Below are 25775 nucleotides of genomic sequence, written 5' to 3'. Positions count from 1 at the left end.
CTATACTGCTTAATTAGTAACTCTCAGGTTATGGCCAAGTATTAACTCTTCAAGGACATCAGTGGCCCCTTTGCTTCCATCACTGTAGTCTGTTTGTTTTGCAGATAGTGGAGGCGGTATATGAACCAGTGCCAGAAGGTATCTACTCTGAAAAAGTAACAGACACCATCAGCAGGTAATTAGTCTCACAGCTTCAGACATACAGGGACAATCAAGAAATACCTCATGTCTATAATAAATCACTATTTATGGATAAAGATTCATGAAAAAGAAGGGTCCCCAAATAATCCAAACCTAGAAAGATGTTTGTGCATCATCAGTAACATGACTGTTTGGAAGCCACTTAAGTGTCCAAGAGGAAGCAGTGCCTTCACTTATTATGCAACCACTGGAACAATTATTGGGAAGGGTTTGTAACAACCTGTCAGACACGTTATGTATGCAGATAAGACTACTATGATGTAAAGCTGTTTGTAACCATGATGAATCCCACAAAAATATGCAACAAATCGGAAAAAGGCCAGACAAGAACACATAAAACAAAAAGCCATGTTAGATGATAAAGTTGCAGGTACTTTTCACATTAAATTGATAATGTGATTTATCATAATTTTTCAAAGAGAATCAGAATCTCCAGCTGTCACTATAGCAGGAGTTTAATGAAAGTCATTAGCTAGATGCACTTCCAGAGTTCTGGCCAATCCCTGCTGGCCTGTCACCTATGCTCCCTCTCACTTCTCCTCCTATTTTCTCTGCTCCAGCCACATGGTGCTTCCCACTGGTCCTGGCCTGCACCCTCCTTCTAGACTTTTGCCCTTGCTTTTATGGTTTCCCAGAACTCTTTCCTCAGATATATGTGTGACACCGGCCCCCACTTCCTCTGGGACTCAGCTAAAATGTTCCCCACCCTAATGGCCCCACCACTCCACAGTACTCTGTAGCCTCCTTGCCTGCTTCATAAAGCTCACAACACCCATCATCCCTGACATATTATACATCTGCATATGTACTTTTTGTTATCTGTCTCTTCCTCATCAAAATGCCAAGAGCAGGGACTTAGTTTAGTTTGCAGCTTTTATTGCCCAAAGCAGTGGCTGGAAGAGAGTAGACCCTTTATAAATATGCTTGTATGAATAAATGACTCATTTATCTGGCTGATGGCTGTTTCTGGACTATCTTGGGTACTTAAGTTGGCCCAGGATTATTTCTCCATCCCACCACACTGAGCCAAATCCTCAGTAGTTTGGATTGTAGAAATCCTGGAGTCACCCCAGATAGAATAGTTTTTCATCCTCCTTCCTGAGGCTTTTAAAACTTGGGTTGGTATCTGCGCTAGCTCATAGCTCCATCTCTGATGAAATATAGTGGATGTATTATTGGGATGATACCCCTTTCCCTTTGATTTCTCCTTCTAGCCCATTGTTTGTGCTAATATTACTCCTCACCTGTTTTTATAGGATCATATCAGCCTTTCTTTCTTTGACACAATACTGATCTACTGTCTTTTTTTAAATTGATTTTTTCTTTTTAACTTTTAAGTTCAGAGGTACGCGTGCACGTTTGTTATATAGGTAAACTTGTGTTACGGGGGTTCGTTGAGTAGAATGTTTCATCACCCAGGTATTAAGCCTAGTACCCATTAGTTATTTTTCCTGATGCTCTCCTTCCTCCCACTCTCCACCCTCCAATAAATCCCACTGTCTGTTTTTCCACTTTATGGTTCCAGGTGTTCTCATCATTTAGCTCCCACTTATAAGTGAAAACATGCAGCATTTGATTTTCCGTTCCTGTATTAGTTTGCTAAGGCTAATGGGCTCCAGCTTCAGCCATGTTCCTACTGAAGGCGTGATATTTTTCCTTTTCATGGCTGCATAGTATTCCGTGGTGCATATATACCATATTTTCTTTATCTAGTCTAGAATTGATGGGCATTTAGGTTGATTCCATGTCTTTGCTATTGTGAATAGTGCTGCAATGAACATATGTGTGCATGTGTTTTTATGATAGAATGATTTATATTCCTTTAGTTATATACCCAGTAATGAGATTGCTGGGTTGAATGGTAGCTCTATTTTTATGTCTTTGGGGAAGCAGTACACATCGTTTTCCACAATGGTAGAACTAATTTACATGCCCGCCAACGGCACATACATGTTCCTTTTTCACTGTCACCTCTCCAGCATCTGTTGTTTTTTGACTTTTGAACAATAGCCATTCTGACGGGTATAAGATGGTATCTCACTGTGGTTTTGATTTGCATTTCTCTAATGATCAGTAATGTTGAGCTTTGCTTCATGTTTGTTGGCTGCCTGTCTTCTTTTGTAAAGCATCTGTTCACGTTCTTTGCCCAGTTTTTAATGCGGTTGTTTTCTCTTGTAAATTTGCTTAAGTTCCTTATAGATGCTGGATATGAGACCTTTGTTGGGTGCATGGTTTGCAAAAATTTTCTTCCGTTCTGTAGGTTGTCTGTTTACTCTATTGATAGCATCCTTTGGTGTGCAGAAACTCTTTAATTTAATTAAATCTCACTTGTCAATTTTTGCTTTTGGTGTCTTTGTCATGAAATTTTTGCCTGTGCCTGTTTCTGAATGGTATTGCCTAGGTTGTCTTCCAGGGTTTTTATAGTTTTGGATTTCACATTTAGGTCTTTAATCTGTCTTGAGCTGGGTTTTGTATATGGGGTTCAGTTCAGATTTTTGTAAAGGGTTCAGTTTCAGTTTTCTGCATATGGCGAGTCAGTTATGCCAGCACCATTTATAACACAGGGAATCCTTCCCCCATTGCCTGTCTTGTCGTGTTTGTTGAAGGTATGCAGGCTTAATTCTGGGTTCTCTATTCTGTTCCATTGGTCTATGTGTCTGTTTTTGTATCAATATCATGCTCTTTTGGTTACTGTAGCCCTGTAGTATAGTCTGAAGTCAGGTAGCGTGATGACTTCAGCTTTATTCTTTTTGCTTAGGATTGCTTTGGCTATTCAGGCTCCTCTTTGGTTCCATGTAAATTAATTTTTTTTTTAATTCTGTGAAGAATGTTGTCGGTAGTTTGATAAGAAAAGCATTGAACCTATTGAATACTGCTTTGGGCAGCATTGCCATTTTAATGATATTGATTCTTCCCGTCTGTGAGCATGGGATATTTTTCCATTTGTTTGCATCATCTCTGATTTCTTTGAGCAGTGTTTTCTAGTTCTCTTTGTAAAGCGCTTTACTTCCCTTGTTAGCTGTATTCCTAGGTATTTTATTCTTTTCATGGCAGTTGTGAATGTGATTGCATTCCTGATTTGGCTCTTGGCTTGACCCACAGCCAACATTATACTGAATGGGCAAGACCTGGAAGCATTTCCCTTGAAAATCAGCCCAAGTTTAATAATACTTCAACATAGTATTGAAAGTACTGGTCAAAGCAGTCAGGCAAGGGAAAGAAAGGGCATCCAAATAGGAAGAGAGGAAGTCAAACTATCCCTGCTTGCAGATGACATGATCCTCTCTCTAGAAAACCCCATAGTCTAGGTTCAGAAGCTCCTTAAGTTAATAAACAACTTCAGGAAAGTTGCAGGATATAAAATCACTGTGCAAAAATCACTAGCATTTCTATACAACAACAGTGAAGCTGAGACCTGCAGTCTTAGGAGCCCCAGGCTCTGAAGACAGGCCTACCTGGGGCTAAGACATGTAGACTGCAGACTCTAAAAAGTGATTTGAGGCCAGGCATGGTGGCTCACACCTGTAATCCCAGCACTTTGGGAGGCCGAGGCAGGTGGATCACCTGAGGTCAGAAGTTTGAGACTAGCCTGGCCAACATGGTGAAACTCCATCTCTACTAAAACTACAAAAACTAGCCAGATGTGGTGGCATGTGCCTGTAATCACAGCTACTTGGGAGGAGGAGTAGCTGAGGCAGGAGAATCACCTGAACCTGGGACGTGGTGGTTGCAGTGAGCCAAGATCGAGCCATTACACTCCAGCCTGGTGACAAGAGCAAAACTCCATCTCAATAAATAAGTAAATAAATAAATAAAAATAAAGGCCAGGTGCGGTGGCTCATGTCTGTAATCCCAGCACTTTGGGAGGCCTAGGCGGGTAGATCATCTGAAGTTGGGAATTAGAGAGCAGCCTGACCAACATGGAGAAACCCCATCTCTACTAAAATATGCAAAAGTAGCTGGTTGTGGTGCCGCATGCCTGTAATCAGAGCTACTTGGGAGGCTGAGGCAGGAGAATTGCTTCCACAGGTAGGTGAAGGTTGTGGTGAGCCGAGATCATGCCAATGCACTCCAGCCTGGGCAACAAGAGCAAAACTTCATCAAAAAAAAAAAAAAAAAGGAAAGAAAGAAAAGAAAAGTTGCCCCTCCCACACACACACAAAAAGAAATAAAAATTACAAAAGCAAAGAGTAATTTGACCATTATTTCTGCATCCCTGTTTTCTGATCTAGTAGAGTGAGAATCATGATAATACCGTCTCGTTAGGCGGATATGATGATTACACAAAGTAACATGTGAATCACTCAGCAAAGCATTTGGTGAGAGGTAAATACCTGAGCAGTTTTGCCAATCACCATTGCTAATACTATGGGAGATGAGACGGACCTGTCTTTAAATCATTTGACTTCCACAAATACTGGATCGTGCCCTGTTGCTAATGAATCCAGACAAATATATTTAAACTGCTCACCTCTATGATTTGTTTCTGTTCTCTGTCATTTTTGGGAAAGTACCTTAAAAATTGACAGTCTTCAGAGGTGTCAAGACAAAAGAACCGTATTTGCTCATTTAATTTCTACTTCTAATAGGTTTTTGAGTGCCACAAAGGGCAAGGGAGGGGTAGCACAAAGAACAAGGTACAGAGACATTGCTCTGATTTTGTGAATCTGGGCAAACAGGACTGTAAATCTCTTCTGAGACTAATAGACACTGGCTATAGCTACCTGGGCCTCTTGGGGTTAACAAGCTAATAGGGGAGTCAGATTGAAAAATTAGAGTGTAAAGGTTTAGACCATTACCAGGTTCTGGAGTCAACTGGATTCTAATTCCCCTTCTTCCATTCAATTTAACTTTCCTGAGGCCCAATTTTCTCATCTGTGATGTGTGAGTAGCAATAGTAATTACTTTATGGGCTTGTTTTTTTTTTTTTTTTTTTTTTTTGAGATGGAGTTTCCCTCTTGTTACCCAGGCTGGAGTGCAATGGCGCGATCTCGGCTCACTGCAACCTCCGCCTCCTGGGTTCAGGCAATTCTCCTGCCTCAGCCTCCTGAGTAGCTGGGATTACAGGCACGCACCACCATGCCCAGCTAATTTTTTGTATTTTTAGTAGAGACGGGGTTTCACCATGTTGACCAGGATGGTCTTGATCTCTTGACCTCGTGATCCACCCGCCTCAGCCTCCCAAAGTGCTGGGATTACAGGCTTGAGCCACCGCGCCCGGCCAATGGGCTTGTTTTAAAGCTTAAATAAGATAATGCTTCTGACACACAGTACCCAGCAAGTGGTAAGCACTCAATAAAATCATGTATTATTATTAATAATAATATATTGTTTACAGAATGAAGTATATAAAGCAAATTGTGATAAATATGATGAAAAGTGGTAAAGGGGGCAATGAGAGATTACAGAAGGACCTACCTTACTCTGGGAATTTGGGAAAAGTTTCTCTGAAGAAAGGACATGTAATCTGAGACCTGAACAATCAATAACTCTCAAATAGTAAGCAAAATGGGTAACGCATTTCAGAGACCAATGTCAGTAAAGGCTTTGCTGATGGAAAGAGCTTCTTAATTTGAGGCTGCTTTTAATTCAAAATGCTAAGATGACATAATAAGTTAGAGCTGACAATTCAATTTTATATCTGACAATAAATTAAGATTGCAGGGTGCATTCTGCAACAAATTTATTTTCATTTAAAGTTATTTAAGACTCCTCATCGTCTGGGTTTAAATTCCAAATAAAGTTTTATCTTTAGAAAATTTGACATAAAACTGAAATCAATCATGAATTATATGCAATTGCATATTTAATTTGCTTTGAATTTTTAGCCTTATAAAATTAAGTTCTGAAAGCATTAGGGAACAAACTCAAATTTCCTATTTTCTTAGTTTCCTATTTTCTTAAAGCAATGATGCAAGGGACACATCAAGGCAAAAATGTTCTTAATGATCATTTATGACTCAGCAAAAGATCAGGCTCAGAGCCAATCTTTAGTAATTTGATAGAGCCTTTGAAATAGAAGACAGCTCTTAACAGAAATGTTTATTATAATAATTCTTAAACTATATATTATTTCCAATCGTATATATCTTTTTCCTTTGTTTTAATATCTTCTCATTTTAATTTTTCACTTCCTTGTGAAGCAGAGCTCACAGAGTTTGCATTTGTAATGTGCAGCATTTTTCCTTTTTCCTGTTCGCTTATGTGGTATACAAGCACATTTGATATTGAAACTTATCTTTCCTAGCAGGCCTTCAAATTGGGAGAATAACTTAGCCACACTGAAGAGTTTGGGGTGGAAAATAAATATATTTTTTTTTGTTCTGCTCAGTACCATCATTACTATTTTTACCTACCAGTATACTATTAAGAGAATATTGTCTATTTACTTTTTAAAAAGGAAGAACATTTCCTTTTATGCACAAAATATTCTACTAAAATAATTGCATTATTCTTCTCTCTCTGTGCCTGGTTTCATAAGCTGCCTGGTGCTTTGCTTCAGAAGCAGTCATGAGGACTAACAAAGTTAATACTTTCAGCTCGCTCCAAGGACAAATGGATCTTTATATTTTTCACCCCTTTCAATTCTTTGTTTCTTCGAACATGACATGAATGTAATTGAACAAGGTACGCTTCTAATTCTTTCCATCTGGCCTCTCAGAGTGGAGTGGAGACAAAGTAGATGAGGTGAGAAGAACATCCCCAATTTTTTCTAGGACCAGATTTTATGCTTATGTGTTTACAGAACCATTGGTAGACAATCTTAAGCATGTACTATTAACTCTGATTCAGTTGCTGTTAAGAATGCACATGTACCCCAGCACCTAAAGTACAATGTATATATATATATGAAGAATTTCCCTTAAATACCTAAGCAGGGAGTCATTTCAGAGCAATGAGACTCTCTTGGAACTTCTGGTGGGAAATGTTCCTGGGAATCTGAAAGTCTATAGCCACATATTTTGGGTTATGGGTGGGCAAACTTTTTAGATGTTAAGCTGAGTTTGTTTGTGGATTTATTCGTTGATTCATTCATTCATCTGCTAAATACCTATCAGGACTCAGATTCCATTGTACATGCTGGGGAGATCATAGTGAAGAGGACACCTGTCCCTCTTCTCAGTAAGTTTCCAGTCTAGTGGTAAAACAGACGATTATAATAAAATAATTACGATAGTTTTAAGTACATAAGTGCAAATGGTGCAAAGAGAATGTATAAGAGGGGCTCAGGATATCCATCTGAGGGCAGTCCAAAAGTCTTCTTAATGGAGCCTGGAAAAACAGTGGGATTTTGGCAAGAATGTAAGGGATGGTGTCTGGGAAAGACAAGCTATCACTAGCAAAAAAAAAAAAAAAAAAAAAAGCATCAAGGAGATGGAATAAAATGAGCAAAGAAACGGGGGCATAAAAGAGACAAGTACTCTTTGGGGAAGTGCAGGTAGCAGCACTGAATGTGTTTCTGGAGGAGGGGAAACAGTGGAGGAAGGAAAGGACCAGCTCAAGAGAGACCTTGTTTAGGTTCTGGGAATTTTAATTTTACCCCATTGGGCCATGAGAACTATTGAAGAATTTTAAGTAGAGAAATAATGTAGTCAGATGTAAGAATATTATTGTGGTTAACAGTTTACAGTAGAGACCAGAGGTTGATAAGAAATGAGTGTGTTATTTAGGAGACTTTTTCAGTAGTCCAAGCAAGTGACGTTGTAATAGACAAATAGCTGTGAGATTACAGGGGACGGGTGTAGATTCAATAAATATTTAGAAGGTAGAAGTCACAGGACTTGGTGTTTGTTAAATGTGGAAAGGGATGGAGGATACATAAAAGTGTGGATTTTCTTTTCGATTTGTTGATATTTTACAATGTGTGTGGACTTCCCAGAGATTACCTCAATCAAACACCATACCAGTTTAAGGAAGTAGATACTCTACTTCTAAGAAACTCTTAGAAGTTTCTATCCGTTCACAAATACTCTACTCAGAAACTCTTAGAGTATCTGAGACTTAGAAGCTATGTAACTTGCCCAAGATCTGACCTAATAAATGGTGAATGAGGTTTTAAACCCCAGCAAAATGAGCCAGAGCCTAAGTGCTGAATTATGATGCTAACCTGCATCTTATATTCTCTCTGTTATGTTCTCATCTTGTGTTCTCATTTTTCTAGTGATGGCAAATACAGGACCAGGAGTAGCCTTGGGCAAGGAGATGACTATATGCCAGGAGAAGAGAGGTCATTTCCGTTCCCATGTACCACCATATGTTAACTATATCATTTGTAAAACTAGCTTATGTTGCTATTTATTATTTTTTAAAAAGCTCAGCTGGTAATTCAGCTGCTAATATTACCTTGAAGCAGCTTAAACATCTGCAGTCTAAGAATTTAGAATATTGTCACTGATGAAAGGCTTGATACTGGCCTTTATTTCTCACCTGCCAGTTAGTTGCCAGTGATTTCAGAAAGCAGCCAACCAGTGCAGGAGAAGATGGTCCCATCTGCCCATCCTGAGTGCATCTTCATGCTGAGCCTAAAACCCTTACCTTCCTGCCTAAGTGCAAAGAGAACAGTGCTGCCTCCCCTTTCTTTCCTTAGCTTTCCAAATGCCTTTTGAGAAGTCTTGGACTCACAGCTATGCTTGATATCCATCTTACCTCGGGTTATCGTAGGTGAAAATACCATAATGGACACAGTGGAGTTTAACCTTGACCCTCTACACTCTGTGGCCTGCTCTCAAATTGACCAGAGTGTTATAATTAGCTTATCTTCTCTTAGGTGCCTCACTCCTGATGCGGAAGCTCGTCCAGATGTTGTAGAAGTCAGTTCAATGATATCAGATGTCATGATGAAGTATTTAGACAACTTATCTACGTCTCAGTTGTCTTTGGAGAAGAAGCTGGAACGGGAACGAAGACGCACACAAAGGTATTTTATGGAAGCCAGCCGGAACGCCGTCACATGTCACCATGAGCTGGCTCTGCTGCCTCACGTAAGTGTAAATATTTCAGTTAGAGTTCACGATACATCTTAATGGGCTGTCTGAAGTTGTTCATGCTTGTTTTAAGGAACAGTCATCGAGAGTTAGAAAAATAGTTACATGCAATATTTCAGTATTATATAGTTACATATTTATTTCCATTTTTGTATCTTATAAATTAGATAATTCAATATCACTGACCTTCCTGAGAATGAATCCATAATTTATTGTACATTGAAAAAAATCAGAGGTATCACAAAGTTCTCTTAGCAAAGTTTAAGTTATAGTCTTGTAAAATTAGCAGTGAATGCTTATGTTAAAGTTTTTCAGCAATCTGACTGCAACTTTTGGGAATATGGATGAAAATGTTGTGAGTTAATTTAGAGAAGGAAATAACATTTGTCTTTAAAATTTTTCATATTGGTCTTGGCAGTTGCTTTCATTGCCATTTGTGGTATTAATAATGTTGCCATGCTTCAAATCAGAATATGTATTTTTATTTTTCTTGCCAAGAATCTTTAGATTTTTTAAATATTTAAGTATATTTCTGAACATTGCTTGGAAAAGCGATGCCAAAGCTACCAATGTCCACACATGCAAGTGACAGTGCTGGTGATGTTCTTGTTGCTGTCTCTTATTTTCTTTCTTCTTCTTTGTTGCAATCGTGATCTGTTGTTTGCTCATGTTCTGGGCCTCTCTGCCCAGTGACAATCTGGTAAGAAGCCTTTCATCCCAGTAAATGCTCATTTTTTTTTTTCTGTCCTGGGGGTGGGCCCAAGGCAATAGGATCATACAGCTCTTTCTTAGGGTACCTGATCATTAAATTCCTTCTTAGATTTAAGGATCCTAAGAACCTGCTCCAACTCAGCTGTGAAAGTTATGTAAGAAGTTGATCTCAAAGAGGCAGTTCTGATTTCTTGAGTAACAGTGTTTCTAGTGAGCTCCTTTCTGAAAATAAGGGAAGTACTACTGTTTAGTGGATTTGTCTTAAGGTACTTGGAATCCAGAAGTACCTTAAGTTTTCTTTGGGAAGGAAAGACTTTGATCTTCATTGCCTTAAATGCTGAGCCCAGCTGTAATTTTGCAGAACATTCCATGATGATTATTTAAGTTATATGTTTATGTAAAGGAACAGATAACTTGAAGGTTATAGCCTTCACTGAACGCAGTTAAATCTCACAGACAGGGAGGTAGAGCTCACTTTGCTTGTTATTTTACTACCTGACTTCATAATAATTAGACAACAATGAGAAACACATCATTCTATGTGTGTCGTGTTGCATTCTAAATAGAGTGTTCCTAGTAGACTAAAATGCGTGAAATTTAGCTATTTCTATATATCTTAGGTATTTGGGGCCTTCTATTATTAAGTTCTGCACTGCAAAGCTACTTAGCTAATTTCCACTAGTATATGAAAGCGTCATTTCATATTAGATTCATGTGGCTGATGTGGGCTGAGCGGTATTAGTTTGCAATCTAACAGCAGAAATTCTGTTATCTTTAGCAAAACACCTTGAGAAGGACCATTACTTATCTATTTATTTATACTTCTCAGCTTAAAAAATTCTTTATTATGGAAATTTTTAATAAAAGCAAAGATTTCTTCCTGTACCCATCCCAGCTTCAGCAGTTAGCTGTATCATCTCTTTCCCCACCTACTTCTTGCCTTCCCCAGATTATTTCAAAGTAAATCCCAGATATCATATCATTTCCTCTGTCAGTATTTCCATTGTATTTGGGGAGTCATTTCAACTGTAGAAATCTAGCTTTCAGGCTATTTCCAGGTAAAATAAAAGGAGAGCTCTGAAGCCAAGGGAGAGATTTTAATGTTCCGGAAGTTGTGTACTCATCTGTAAATTAAGGAGCGGGGGATATTATCTTTCTCAGAGGGTAGTGGGATAAATGAGTTAATGTGTTTGAATATATTGTGTGACTTTAAAAGTGGCATAAATTGTAAGATAGCATCAATTATATAAAATGAACATAGCTTTTGTTGGAAAAATAGTTTGTTGATGGAACTTGTTAATCTAGTGCTAACCTGTCCAAGTAGTCGCTACATTAAATCCATATATCAGGCATGCAGTTAATGCATATTTATTAGCATCTGCTGCTCGCCAGCCTTAGTGCCCTCATTGAGCATTCAGACATTTGTGGACCATAGAGAAATACTTTACTTCAAAGCCAAGTTTATATTCCTGCTTTAAATAGTCATGCAATACATTCTTCTTTCACACTATTTGAAGTGTACTGATATTTTTCCATTTCAAGGTTAACCAAATGTTAACTAAAAGGAAAAAAAAATGCAGCTTTGTTAAAGAAGCAAGAAGAAAGTAAGATTGCATTTCCTCAAAAGGCAGCATGCAGTTAATTGGTATTACTCTCATTGGGGACCAATTATTATTTTTAAAAACTTACATCTACACCACTGCTATAAGAAAAATTATAGGTGTAAAATTTTATGACTCTTTTTTTCTTAAGCAGTATTATGATGGTCTCATTCCAAATGTAGTGGAATGTTCTCCCAGAGCAGTTAATATCAATAATGCAGTTACACAATCCAATGATAAACGGTAGTCAAGGGAAAGAGAAATTAGTGGGTTCAGTAGAACTTTGTGAATTCCCAGCACCAATAAGGAAATCCACTGTGAATTACTGAAATTTGCAAATTAGTGGGTAAGCAAACAATTGATAAGAAACATTAAAGGCTGCTATTTCATGGGGGAAGTATTCTATTTACTTTCATATTCTAGTCTTTTCTTAATTATGGCAATTTTTATAATAGGCTACAAAAGATAAGCACTAATATATATTTTAGAAGGCCAGAAAAGTCTTCACTAAAAAGTTTACTCTGTGTACTCTGGCTTACCCACTATGAAAGTTAAGCAAGACTTGCCTTTTGAAGAATGTTTTCTGATTCTTATAATTTAAAATAAACGACCATAAGAAAAGCATAGAATTGAGAATGGTAAGAATCACGCAGAGTAAAAGGAAGTAAAATTTTAACTTAAATGTGTAATAATTAGGTATTGTCATGTAGAGGGTATTGTGGGATCATAATAGTCAAAATCGTGATCGTGTTTTGGCACTGTACAAGGGTAGTGAACACAGAGAATAATTACCCCTTAGATCTTACATCCCAGGCAGAAAAATCAATTCAAGACATTTCTGAAGTCTGCTGCTTAGATCTTTACGAACAAATACAGTAATGGATAGTAATGAAATTCAGCCTGGCAAAACCTGGAGAATCAATGGAAAACTATAATTCCATTAGAATTATTGGGATTTTATAGATACAGCTTTAGACTAATATTTAAGTGGGTAAAAAAAAAAAAGCATATTTCTACATGTACAAATGGAGCAGAATAGAGTGTTCCAGGAAGACTGAGGAGTAATTATGAGAGAAGTGTGCTCTCAGTGTCAGACTTGTGGGAATCACAACTTCTTCCAGTGATATTTGATGGGAAGTTTATCTTCGCCACCCCTGTTTAAAGGCTGAATGATGATTTCCTTTCACTGGTTTAGTAAGTTTGTTCAGTTTTGAGAACTGCTTTCACATCTATAACACAAGGAGAGAGAGACTGAAAATGCCTATAGTTTATAATTAATAATGAAGGAACAAGGATTTGTTGGATGTCTTCTGAATGTAAGGCATTATGCTTGGTATAGCGAAGTTTCTAAAAAATTGTAAACAATGACCCCAGTCACGAAGTGGCTGATAATCTACTTGGCAAGACAAGGTAGAAGTGCATATGCAGGAGGAGCTTTATAATGATTCCAAAAAGTGTGGGTAAATAAATGAGATGAGGGAGGGAAATGAATCAGTGAGGCCCAGGGAGGCTTTCAGAGCCAAATGAAGGGAGGGTCTTGATAACTCGGTAAGAAAGTCACTCCTGGATGAAAAAGAATAATCTAAGTGCCGAAACTCCAGCTCAGCTCACTTTAAGAATCAAACTTAGAAATGGAATTGTTTTATGTTTTAATTGCACAAGGAAAGGGAAACCAGGAGAAGTTAAAAAACTTATCGAAGGTCATCTATCTAGTTAGGGGCAGCCCCAGGACCAAAAGCTGCGTCTGCTGATTTACAATGCATGTTTTCATATGTGTAGTTTGAAAAGCCTGGAAAAGTAGGCTGGAGGTAGGTGATGGGTGTTTGTGACTACTTCGTTAAGGTGTTTGAATTCAATACCGTGGGTAATGTGGACTAAAACTTTGAATTTCTTCAAAATACCTAACAACCAAGGTGCCAAAATAAAGGGTAATTATTTCTTGTCGCACATACCTACTTTTTAAATGTTTTTTTTCCCCCACAGTGTTTTCCATTATACTCCTCTGTCTTGGTTTCTGTCTTCTCTCTTTGACTACTCTTCCTCATTTTCTCTTCCAGCCCTGGCCTTTTTACTTAGATGTTCTGCCTCTCTTGAGTGGTTTTCCTTGAGTGGTTTCTATCTAGTCCCTTGGTATTTCATTTTACATGAATTTGGGTAAAAATTGGTATACAAGATGGAAACTTTATTTTCTACAATTATATTTCATTTTGTTTTGAACCCCCATTTGTACTGGTAGCAGAAAATGGTAGCAGTAGTCAGGATCAATTATATCAGTCTCTTTTTGTCTAAATGTTTCTTTATCATCTCAAGGGTTCACTTCTCCATTTCCTCCTCCCAAGATGGCAGCATAGTACAGGAGAAAGCTTAAGCATCCCCATGTTGATGGGAGAGGGTCAGGGACTCTCTGGTCTTCTTCTTTTTTTATTTTTTTTAATGCATTTTAGGTTTTGGGGTACATGTGAATAACACACAAGATTGTTGCATAGGTACACACATGGCAGTGTGATTTGCTCTCTTCCTCCCCATCAGCTATATCTGACATTTCTCCCCATACTATCTCTCCCCAACTCCCCACCCCCTGTTGTCCCTCCCCTATTTCTGGTCTTCTGTTGACCGCTGCTGAACTTAGATGAAAAGAACCTTGCGATTTTGGGATGCCGACATCTGTCATTAAATGTTTATGGCATCTCTAACTCATGGCCTTTTTTCTCATCATGGTTTAAGCCCAAGGAATTACCCATGATGCCTCCACTTCCACTTTGGGGTTACTATTCCTGATCCTCGGAGGCCTGTTTGTGACTTTCTTGGCATTCCTAGTTTAAGCAGCCTGCTCTGTGGCCCTGAGTGCAGTGATGGCCAGGCGAACTCACCAGCCAGCCCCAGAGCTGTCTTCTACATGGGCACAAGACACATAGGTGCTTTGGATTCCCATCCACACCACATACAGCCCATGGAGACCTCACTGGGACTAGGGGACACTGTCTCAGCCCCATCAGCTCCAGTGCCTTCTTCATCCTTTTCTATTGTTCTATCCCAGGTGCCTGCAATTCAATTATTCATTCGACAAGTATTTACTGAGCATGTAATAGGTGTCAGGCACTATATGCACAGGGTATACCACAGTGAACAAAATAGACAAGGCCTCTGCTGTCATGGGCCTTAAGTCTACAGTGTTATGATGATCATGAAGTGTCATCAAAGCTCCCAGCCTTTTCTGTCTGCACCCTAGCTTCCCCCTCAAACCCTCTGTGTATCTTCATCAGCAGCCCAACGGTAATCCCAAGGTTGAAATCTGCTGGAGTGAATGTGAGAAGAAAAACAAGGATGATTGCACCTGCTCTCTGATTTTCTTTTCCTTCTGGCAGGCTCTTACTTTGAGCTAGAGAAGAAATTTCCAGTTCCTACCTTTCTGCCAGAAGCATCTATCACATCCTTCTTTTTCTCTTGGTATTCTTTTCCCCATCTTCTCCTGGATCCAGACACCTCAGCCTTGTAACCTCGTCTTAGTAGTAGAAGAAAACAGCTCTGGAGAAGTGCACAAATTTTTGAGAAGGCAAAATATGTTGGGATGTGTTTCACAACATGATTTCCACACCCGTTTGCTGGAGATTACCAAAGCTGCCTGTCTTCAGTCTCTCCTTTGTGCCAGACCTATATTTTGAACTGAACATTCACCTGCATGTCTAACAGGTACTTGTGTTCGGCAAGTCCACAGTGAATGGATTCTCCTCCCTCGACTCAGTCATGTTCTGTCTCCTCATATCACCTTAATTGGAACGTTGACGTCTTTAATTCACTCTCTCTGAAATCCTGTATTCATTTTGTTAGCAAGCTCTACTAATTCTGTCTTTGAAATGTCTGACAAATCCGTCTTATCCTTTCAGTTCTCATTCTCATTATCTTGCATTGCATCATGGCGAGATCCAACTGTCTTGTCTCTAGTTTCTTCCTCACCTCTACTAAGTGATTCAGTCAGTATACCATCTCTGCCCTAGGTGCCATTAAGGAACCTGTGTACTTGGGGGCTGGGGTGGGGTGGGATAATTGTTGTTTATTACTGTTAGCAGCCAGAGATGCCGATATGTCATATATATGACATTCCTGCACAAAATGTGTGAAACAGAAGCAGCAGTAGATACATATTCAGATATTTATTGCAAGGCAATGGCTTACGTGATTGTGGGGACTGACAAGGCGAGTGCAAAGTCCATAGCGATGGTTGGCAGGAGGTGGGGCAGGTTGGAAATCTCAGTCATGGGCTGAAGCTGTTGTCCAGAGGCTGAATCTCTTCCTCATCTGAGAGATGCCTCAGCTCGACTTTGGAGACCTGCCAGCTGATTAAATCAGTTCCATCCAGATTATCTGGGATCATCTTCCTCCCTTCGCCATCCTCCACATTCCTACCCAAACTATTTTTCAAACAAACACGTCTGATCTTGGTAAATTATTTCATGCTTATGGTAAGTAAATGCTCACGTAGTGAGTCCTAGAAATTTTCTCTTAGCTTCTGGTGAATCTAAAAAAAGATTCCTATGATAATTTGATATTGACAAAGAGTCAAAATATGATATACATGTCATCTTAAATTCTATCTGCTTTGGAGGACAAGGCTGGTAGGACACTTATTAGGAAAGATCATTTTTTAAATTCACTAACTGTTCGTAATTTCATGTCTTTGTTACAAAATTCTTATTGTAGTTTTCTAATATAATCTATGATTTTTAGCAGATGTTGATAGACTGATAGTTTTCATAAATTCTCAGATGTCTCTAAAGTTGATCATGTAAGAATTGAACAGGTATGTAGGCATCTGGATTCTCGTTTTCTTAATGCAAATTAAAAAATGTGCTATTTATCTGGGTTGCTTTATTTTTATTATACCATATGTCGTTTACAATTGCTGAGCACACCACTAAAGGAATGTGTCTGCAATCCTCTGCTAGGAGATTAAATTAAGCCATGTAGAAAATGATGTATTTTAAAGAACAATATTTTAGTGAACATCTTTGCTTTTATTGTCTGATTAATTGTCGACTGAAGTTCCCCCAAGGCTGTGAAAATGCAACAAGTAATGATGTGGGAAGAGAAGTATCAGGAAAAATCATGACTTGTTTTGGAAATGTTCTACGCTTATTATGTTTTATGAAAATAAAGCAATGCCTTATAGGCTCTCTCACAAATACAGACACAATTCTCACATCCACACTATAATTCTCTCTTTTTTTATGGACATATGATTTACATGTAGTAAAATGTACACATCTGTAAGTACCTAGTTCAATAGCTTTTGGCACATGTGTACCATCCACCCAAACAAGAATCAGAACATTTATCTCATCTCAGAATGTTCCCTTATGCCTCTTCCTATACAATTCTCTGCCCCAGGACAAAGACTGGTGATTTCTGTCACTCTAAATTACTTTTGCCTGTTGTTTGACTTCATTTGAATCAAACACATGTTCCCTTTAGTGGCTGGCTTCTTTTCCCTGACAAAATATCTATGATATTCACCCATGTGGTGTGTATTAGTAATTTGTTCATATTGCTAGGCAGTATTAAATTATATGGCTACACCGTAATTTGTTTATCTATCCTTCTGTTGATGAACACTTATGTTGTTTCCAGATTTGAAGTTTATAAGACTGTTGAAAACATATTTACAAAAAGACCTATACAAAAGTGTTTGCAACTCTTTTATCTTAAAGACCTAGAAATAGAATTTCAGGGTCATAGGTAGCTGTATGTTTAACTGTTAAAGAAACTACCAAATAGTTCTTCCACATCCTTGCCGATATTTGGTATTGTCAATCTTTTTGATTTTAGCCTTCGTAGAGTAATAATATTTCTTTCTGGTTTTAGTTTGCATTTATGATCAATGATGTTGAGCACATTTATGTTTGTTTGGTTTTTAGCTATTTATATATCTTTGTGTGTGTGTGTGTGTGTGTGTGTGTGTGTATGTATGTGTTAAATGTCTGTTCAAATCTTTTGCTTGTGATTTTATTGGATTACCTGTCTGTTTTTGTTGATTTGTAGGAGTTCTGTAATATATGCCAGATAACGAGCCTATTATCAAACATATGTATGGCAAACATTTTGTACAGTCTATGGCTTGGCTATTTATTTTATTAATATCTTTTTTGATGAAAATAAAATTTTAATTTTTATAAAGACTTATTCATGTAGTTGTTTGTGGTAGTCAGTGCTTTTTGCCTCTTTTAAATAAAGTTGTTGCCTACCCCAAGGTTGCAAAAATAAGATCTTTTATATTTTTGTAAACGTTTTAGACCTATGATCTCTTCTGATTTAATTCTGTGTATAGAATAATGAGGAGATTGACCTTTTTTTTTTTTTTCCATTTGGGTATCCAATTTTGCCAGCATCACTTCTTTAAATGTCTAGTTTTTTCCCATTGATTTTGCTAAGCATCTTTATTGAAAATTGCTTGACGATGTATTTATAGATATATTTACTTTTTCTTTTTTGTTTGTAAATTTTTTTCATTTTAAATTTTAAAGCTTTAATTATTATGGGCACATAATAGTTGTACATATTATGGTATACATGTGAAAATTTCATATACACATAAAATGTATAATGATCAAATAAAGGTAATTGGGATATCAATCACCTCCAACATTTATCATTTCTTTGTGTGGAAACATTCCAATTCCATTCATTTAGTTATTTGGAAATATACAACAAGTTATCGTTAACTATAGCCATTCTATTTTGCTGCCAAACACTAGATCTTATTCCTTTTATCTAACTGTATTTTTGTACTCAACCATCCCCTTTTTATATCCCCTATCCTCTCCTCTTCTCAGCCTCTGGTAACCATTATCCCACTCCTATCTCCATGAATTCTCTCTCTCTCTATATATATATTTTGAGATGGAGTTTTACTCTTGTTGCCCAGGCTGGAGTGCATGATGTCATCTCGGCTCACTGCAACCTCTGCCTCCTGGGTTCAAGCAATTCTCCTGCCTCAGCCTCCTGAGTAGCTGGGACTACAGGAATGTGCCCCAGCTAATTCTGTATTTTTAGTAGTGATGCGGTTTCTCCATATTGCTCAGGCTGGTCTTGAACTCCTGATCTCAGGTAGTCCACCTGCCTCTGCCTCCCAAAGTGCTGGGATTACAGGTGTGAGCCTTTTTTTTTTTTTTTTTTTTTTTTGAAACAAAGTCTCACTCTGTTGCCAGGCTGGAGTGCAGTGGTATGATCTCAACTCGCTGCAACCTCTACCTCCCAAGTTCAAGTAATTCTGCCTTAGCCTCCCTAGTAGCTGGAACTATAGGTGCATGCCACCACGCCCAGCTAAGTTTTGTATTTTTAGTAGATATGGGGTTTCACCATGTTGGCCAGGATGGTCTTGATATCTTGACTTTGTGATCTGCCCACATTAGCCTCTGAAAATGCTGGGATAATAGACATAAGCCACTGCACCCAGCCTGAATTTAATATTTTTTAGCTCCCACATATGAGTAGGAACACTTCATATTTCTCTTTCTGTTCATGGCTTATTTCACTTAACATAATATTCTCCAGTTCCATCCATGTTGTTGAAAATTACAAGAGTTCATTCTTTTTTTAAGACTGAAAAATATCCCATTTCTTTATCCATTCATCTGTTGATCTACAGAATCATACGTTGATTCTACATGTTGGCTATTGTGAATAGTGCTGTAATAAAAATGAACATGCAGATATCTCTTCAACATACTGCTTTCTTTTCTTTTGGATAAATACCTAGTAATGAGATTGCTGGCTCATACTGGATTTCTATTTTTTAGTTTTTAAAGGCATCTGCATACTATTCATCATAGTGTCTGTATTCATTTACATTCCCACCAACAGTGTGTGAGCATTCCCCTTTCTTGCAGATCCATTTCTGAACTCTATTCTGTTTTATGAATTATATGTCTCTTCTTAGGCCAATACCACACTGTTTTGATTATTGTAACTTTTAAAAAATGTTTTATTTTTAATTGGCAAAAATTGTGTCTATTGTATACGACCTGATGTTTTGAATATATATACACGTTGTGGAATGGCTCAATTGAGTTAATTAACATATGCATTACCTCACTTAGTATCATTTTTGTGGTGAGAACACTTAAAATCCAGTCTCAGTATATTTCAAGAATACAATATATTGTTCTGAAGTACAGTAATCATGCTGTACAATAATAGATCTCTTGAACTTATCCTCCCATCTAACTGAAACTCTATATCTTTTGATATTGTAGCTTTTTAAGAAGTCTCAAAACAAGTTGTATAAGTCCTCCAACTTTGTTGTTCTTTGTCAAGTTTGATTTGGTTATTCTAGGTCTGTTGTATTTCCTTATTAGTTTTAGAATAAGTTTGTCAATTTCTTCCAAAAAATCATACCTACAATTTTATTTTTACCCTTTGTTTTAACATGGAGAATCTTGGCAACATTTTAAAAAATAAATCTTTTATTTTACTTATTCAACAGAATTTATTAGGCACTTACTCTTTCCTGGGGTCTATTCCAGTATTCTCCTGATAGAATAGTGAACAAAATAGCCACAGACTCCCTCCTTCATAGTGAGGGAAGACAAATAATAGATAAATAAAACTAGATTTAAGTGCTATGGACAAAAATAAAAAGAAGACAAGGTAATTGAAAGTGATTGTAGATATAGGGAGAAAGGCTATTTTAAATAGGGATGTCTGGGAAGGCCTTTATAATTAGATGACATTTGAGCAGAGACCTGAATACAGTTGACCTTTAAACAGTATGGGTTTGAACTGCACAAATCCACTTACACATGAATTTTCTTCTGCCTCTGCCACCCCTGAGACAGCAAAACCAACCCCTCCTCTTCCTCTTCCTTGTCTTCAGCCTACTCAATATGAAGATGATGAAGATGAAGATCTTTATGATGACCCACTTCCACGTAATGAATAGTAAATATAATTTATCTTCTTTGTGATTTTCTTAACAAGCTAGAGAAAAGAAAATGTTAAGAAAATCACAAGGAAGAAAAACTATATTTACTATAACATATGACATAGAAAGTATGTATTAATTGTTTATGTTATTGGTAAGGCTTCTAGCCAGCAGTAGGCCATTAGTGGTTAAGTTTTTGGAAAGGTAAAAGTTATACATAGATTTTTGACTGCATGAGGGATTGGTGCCCCTTACCCCCATGTTGTTCAAGGGTCAGCTGTACATTAAAGGGATGAGCTCTGCAAATATCTGAAGGCACAACATTGATAGCAGAGGGAGCAGCATGCGCAAAGATCCTGAGGTAGAAGTGAACCTGCCGAACTCAGGGAACAGCAAGGAGGCCTGTGTGTCCAGAGTGCAGTGAAACAGGGAGAGGCAGTTGGAGACGCAGGTGCCATAGTCCCTGGCATGGACTTGAGTGATGTGAGTTCTGAGCAAGCTAAGGGGGTACCACCAGGCTTTAAAATGATATGGCTGGCTGCTGGGTAGAAATAGACCATTGTGAGCCAAGAGTGGAATCAGGGAAATTGGTTAAGAAGAGATTGCAGTAGACTAAACAAAACACAATAGTGATTCTTTTTCTTGACTTTTAAGTCTTTTTCTACTGGCAATTAATCACTTTGGAATTTTGACAACATGGGCAAAATATGCAGTTTTACAAGAACTAGACCTTTCCTTATGTAACTCTGTGTTAAAAATGAAACAGTCAGTGAGGTTTTAATTTGTGAGGTTCATTCCTGTTGGTAACCACTCAAGTCGAATTCCACACCCTTTTAATGCCTTAAGCATTGGTAAATTTCAGCAGCTATTTTTTTGTTTTTTTGAGAAACACATGACTTAAAACTTGCCCATTTGATTATTCGCTATACATTGTTTCTTTTTTTCTTTCTTTTTTTATTTTATTTTATTTTTTTTTGAGATAGAGTCTCATTCTGTCACCCAGAATGGAGTGCAGTGTCGTGATCTCAGCTTATTGCAACCTCCACCTCCCAGGTTCAAGCAATTCTCCTGCCTCAGCCTCTTGAATAGCTGGGATCACAGACACCCACCACCATGCCTGGCTAATTTTTATATTTTTAGTGGAGATGGGATTTCGCCATTTGTCCAGGCTGGTCTCAAACTCTTGACCTCAAATGATCCACCCACTTTGGCTTCCCAAAGTGCTGGGATTACAGGCATGAGCTACCATACCAGGCCCTCCCTCCCTCCTCTCTTTCTTTCTTTCTTTCTTTTTCTTCCTTCCTTCCTTCCTTCCTTCCTTCCTTCCTTCCTTCCTCCCTTCCTTTCTTTCTTCCCTCCCTCCCTCCCTTCCTCCCTTTCTCCTTCTCTTCTTTTTTTCCCTTACCTCCCTCCCTCTTTTCCTTCCTTCCTTCCTTCCTTCCTTCCTTCCTTCCTTCCCTCCTTCCTTCCTTCCTTCCTTCTTTCCTTTTTCTTCAGACAGAGTCTTGCTCTATTGCCCAGGCTGGAGTTCAGTAGTGCGATCTTGAATCAATACAATGTCTGCCTCCCAGGTTAAGCAATTCTTATGCCCCGGCCTCCCGAATAGCTGAGATTACAGGTGCCTGCCACCATGTCTGGCTAATTTTTGCATTTTTAGTAGAGACAAGGTTTTACTTTGTTGGCCAGGCTGGTCTCAAACTCCTGACCTCAAGTGATCTGCCTGCCTCAACCTCCTGAAGTGCTAGGATTACGGGTGTGAACCACCATGCCCGGCCCCCATGGTTTCTTTTAAATGTTAAATAGAATGACCTAATTCTGGCCTTATTTGAAATGCTTTTGAATTTTTAGTATATACATTTAGTACTATTAGCATGTTAGTCTGTAGTCTTGGAAAACATGGTGGTCAGTGGTGTGATGGACCACATCTGTATTCTTAACAATGATGATTTCAGATTACGACATTGTTTTTCTTCTCCTCTTTATTAGTATTATTCCTTCTAGAAAACCTGTATTTGAGTTAAAAGTGATAGAAAATCCATTCATTTCTGATACAATAGTACCTTAGTTATGGGATAACAGTGAAACATTTTCAACCATAGTAAATTTGATACTAGATTTTTAGATTGAATTATAATGACCAATTTATTTCCTAATTTATTTAATTTAATCACAGTTCATTAATATATTATAGTGCTTTTAAAAAGTTCTAATTAAGGTAGTATCATCATAATAAGGTCATAACTATATCATGACAGTAAAATTTTTAGCTTTGTCTAAGTATTTTTATTAAGAAGTTCAAAATAAATAAGATCCAACCTAAAGAGAATGTTTTTCTTTATTATATAATCCATGTAAATTACTTGTTTTTAAGGTCCCAAAACATCAGTTTTTCTGGTTTAAATTTATCTATTGCTCTCTTTACTATATGTGGTGAATGAGAGAAGGGAAATTCTTCAGGATTCCCTGATGAAAATAGACGATATTATCATCTAAATCATTTTGGGAGATCGGGACACAGTGGTGTTCCTCTTTAGTCCTAGCTACTCAGAAGATCAAGGCAGGATGATTTCTTAAGCCCAGGAGTTTGAGACGAACCTGGGCAACAGAGTGAGACCCTGTCTCTAAAGAAACAAACAAAAACTAACTTTCAGGATAAAAGACTGAAAATTTCCATCTACCACTGGGTTGAGGGTAGAGACCAGGCTCCAGGCTTATTTCATCAGCCCACTTCTCTGATGTGGCAAAGCCAAGTCTTGCATATCCTATCTCAGCACTAAAATGAGCAGTTCACTTAGCTGTGGTCTAGTCCACAAGGGCCCTTAATCCTCTGACCACACTGGCTGATTTTTAAAGATACACCTTAAAATTCAGGGACTAAGTTTTTAGGGACTAATAAATAGTATGCAGTCAATGACCTGCCTCTTATTTTGAATTTTCTTTGTGCAATCATCCATGAAAAGCATAGAATGTGGTTTGCCACTGATAAAAGATCACCTCAGCTGCATGAATTTCAAGCACCTGGTAGCACTAAATTGATATATTTAAGGGAACAGTTTATTAACAAAACAAATGGAAGAAACTGGGAAAAAATATACCTAATAGAATACGAGTATTTCAGAACACAAAGAAATGGTTCATTTTTAGAATTCTATAGCTGGTGTTATGCTTTATATTTATTTATTTCTTGATTTTCCTTCTCTCCTTATAAAACTAACATTCTGACAATTTTAGAAATTGCACTGGTTTAATAAAATAGATGCTCTTAATTCTTTTCTTACTGTAGCAGTTAATTTGGGTAATGTCAGTCTGTTACTGTTGGAATTGCTATTCAACTGAAAATGTATTATGATCTGCTGCACTCATAAAAATATTACATTATAGGCCGGGCGCGGTGGCTCAAGCTTGTAATCCCAGCACTTTGGGAGGCCGAGGCGGGTGGATCACAAGGTCGAGAGATCGAGACCATCCTGGTCAACATGGTGAAACCCCGTCTCTACTAAAAATACAAAAAATTAGCTGGGCATGGTGGCACGTGCCTGTAATCCCAGCTACTCGGGAGGCTGAGGCAGGAGAATTGCCTGAACCCAGGAGGCGGAGGTTGCGGTGAGCCGAGATCGTGCCATTGCACTCCAGCCTGGGTAACAAGAGCGAAACTCCGTCTCAAAAAAAAAAAAAAAAAAAAAAAATATTACATTATAATGCACAAAACTGAGCTAAACGTAATTGTGCTTATACGAACATGGTGACAGGAAGCGTCTTCTATAATGGTAGTGATTTCCGTATCAGTGATAATTTTATTGTCTGATTTGCATTGTATTCTCCTTGCTGCCATATTGATATCCAGAATGTGTCTATCCATTCCTAGGATAGATGCATGCAGATGCCAAAAAAAATCTAGTTAACTCCCTCTCCTACTCCTTGAGAAAATCTTAGTAATTAGAAAGTAAAAAAGATGATAGCAGCCAAATTCTGTCCCTGAAAGCTTTATCTTTCTTTTTCCCCCTAAATCCCTTTAATAGGTTAATGTACTTGCTGAATGTGTCCTCTGAGAACAACTTAATGGCTCAACTATTTATTGAGCCTTTGCTATGTATAAGGCATTGTGGAAAGCACTGAAGGATTTAAAAGGGACGGAAGTGCCCCCAGTTCTTCAAGGAACAGTTTTATAAAGAGTTGACTGCTCAAATACTCACAGTGAAAAACTCCAGAAATCACAGTAGGGAAAATGTGTGGCGTATGATTTATGGCAAGGTCAAAAATTATAGCAACATTTTTGAAGCAAAAACTGCTGTAAGAGATTGCTATAAAAAGATAAATTTTAAACCAATACAAACTATCCATTCTATATTACCATACTTCCTATGCATATAGAGTCTGAAAAAGCGCCTCTCTCAGATTATAAATTCCCTTTTATCAGAATTTATGCAAACAGCCAATTACCCATGGATGAAGTTTTACAAGTGACTATTGATTTATGACCCAACTGGTTCTTGGGTTTTGGTTGCAAGTCCAGCCTCCTTAAGTCTTGAATTGCCTTTTTCAATGGGGACTCCAGCTTCTCCCAACTCTTCATTTGTTCAAAGAAAAATGTTTTTCTCTGATGTTTTGTCTATGCCTGTCCTTAAGAGAAACAAAGCCTTTGCTAAAGTTTTGCTAGTTTTAGAGATATTCAAATTCCAGCATCTTAATTGCAACAACAGAATAAAAAGTTTTCTCAATTCAAAAATTCTTCTTCACCTTTTTTTAACCTTGATAACATTGACACATCCTGGGTGTAAAGTCCTTAAAAGGTTGCAGATACCAGTTATGGTCTTTAGGACAGGGTAAAAGATGATTTACTTAGAATAAAAGGGTCGTGAGAAGGAAGAGGCCCTGAATTGGGTTTTTATTTCTATGTAAATTTCTAATGATTTCAGTTGAGGACAGTTAGAGGAAGAAGGGTTCTGTGGTTTGGGACAGAGAAAGGAGGCAACCATAGAAGTTGAGTTGGTTTTGCAATAAAGTTTTGGGCCTTCGAGGCAGTTCCTGGATTTGGTATCAGGCGTTGGATGTGGACAGAGCTGAGGCTGGCCTTAGAAGCCCATACTAGCCTTAGGCAGTGGGAAAAATTTCTGAGGAGCACATATCTTTTGCCAGAGAGTGGCTGAAGCATTTCCCATCTCAGGTTATAAATTAGCCAACCAGGGTGAACCTCAGAAGCAGAAATTAACAACTCAAAAGTCATAAAACAGCCTTTGAACATTGAATGTACTAATTATGGAAAAATCAAAGTTAAAATACTCCTTCACCTGCGAATTAACTTCAACAAAGAAAGAAGCTTGATGAAACTTTGAAGAATCACTGAAAAGAATCTCAGGGAAA

The 25775-nt window shown here is 37.9% G+C and overlaps 1 protein-coding gene across 5 annotated transcripts in view; it reads left to right on the top strand.

Annotated features, from left to right (window-relative positions):
• Positions 1-25775, top strand: part of NEK10 (NIMA related kinase 10) — a 237027-nt gene that overhangs the window by 153722 nt on the left and 57530 nt on the right. For all 5 annotated transcript variants that reach the window (XM_074405757.1, XM_074405756.1, XM_039480208.2 and 2 more), the window contains 2 exons: positions 105-175; positions 8969-9182. In XM_074405757.1, coding sequence (XP_074261858.1) covers positions 105-175; positions 8969-9182 — 285 coding nt within the window. The remainder of the gene's footprint in view (positions 1-104; positions 176-8968; positions 9183-25775) is intronic.

This window comes from Saimiri boliviensis, chromosome 9, assembly GCF_048565385.1.
Source record: "Saimiri boliviensis isolate mSaiBol1 chromosome 9, mSaiBol1.pri, whole genome shotgun sequence".
Lineage (NCBI taxonomy): Eukaryota > Metazoa > Chordata > Mammalia > Primates > Cebidae > Saimiri > Saimiri boliviensis.
The sequence above is the reverse complement of the archived record's forward strand: the minus strand, read 5'-3'. Positions and strand labels throughout refer to the sequence as shown.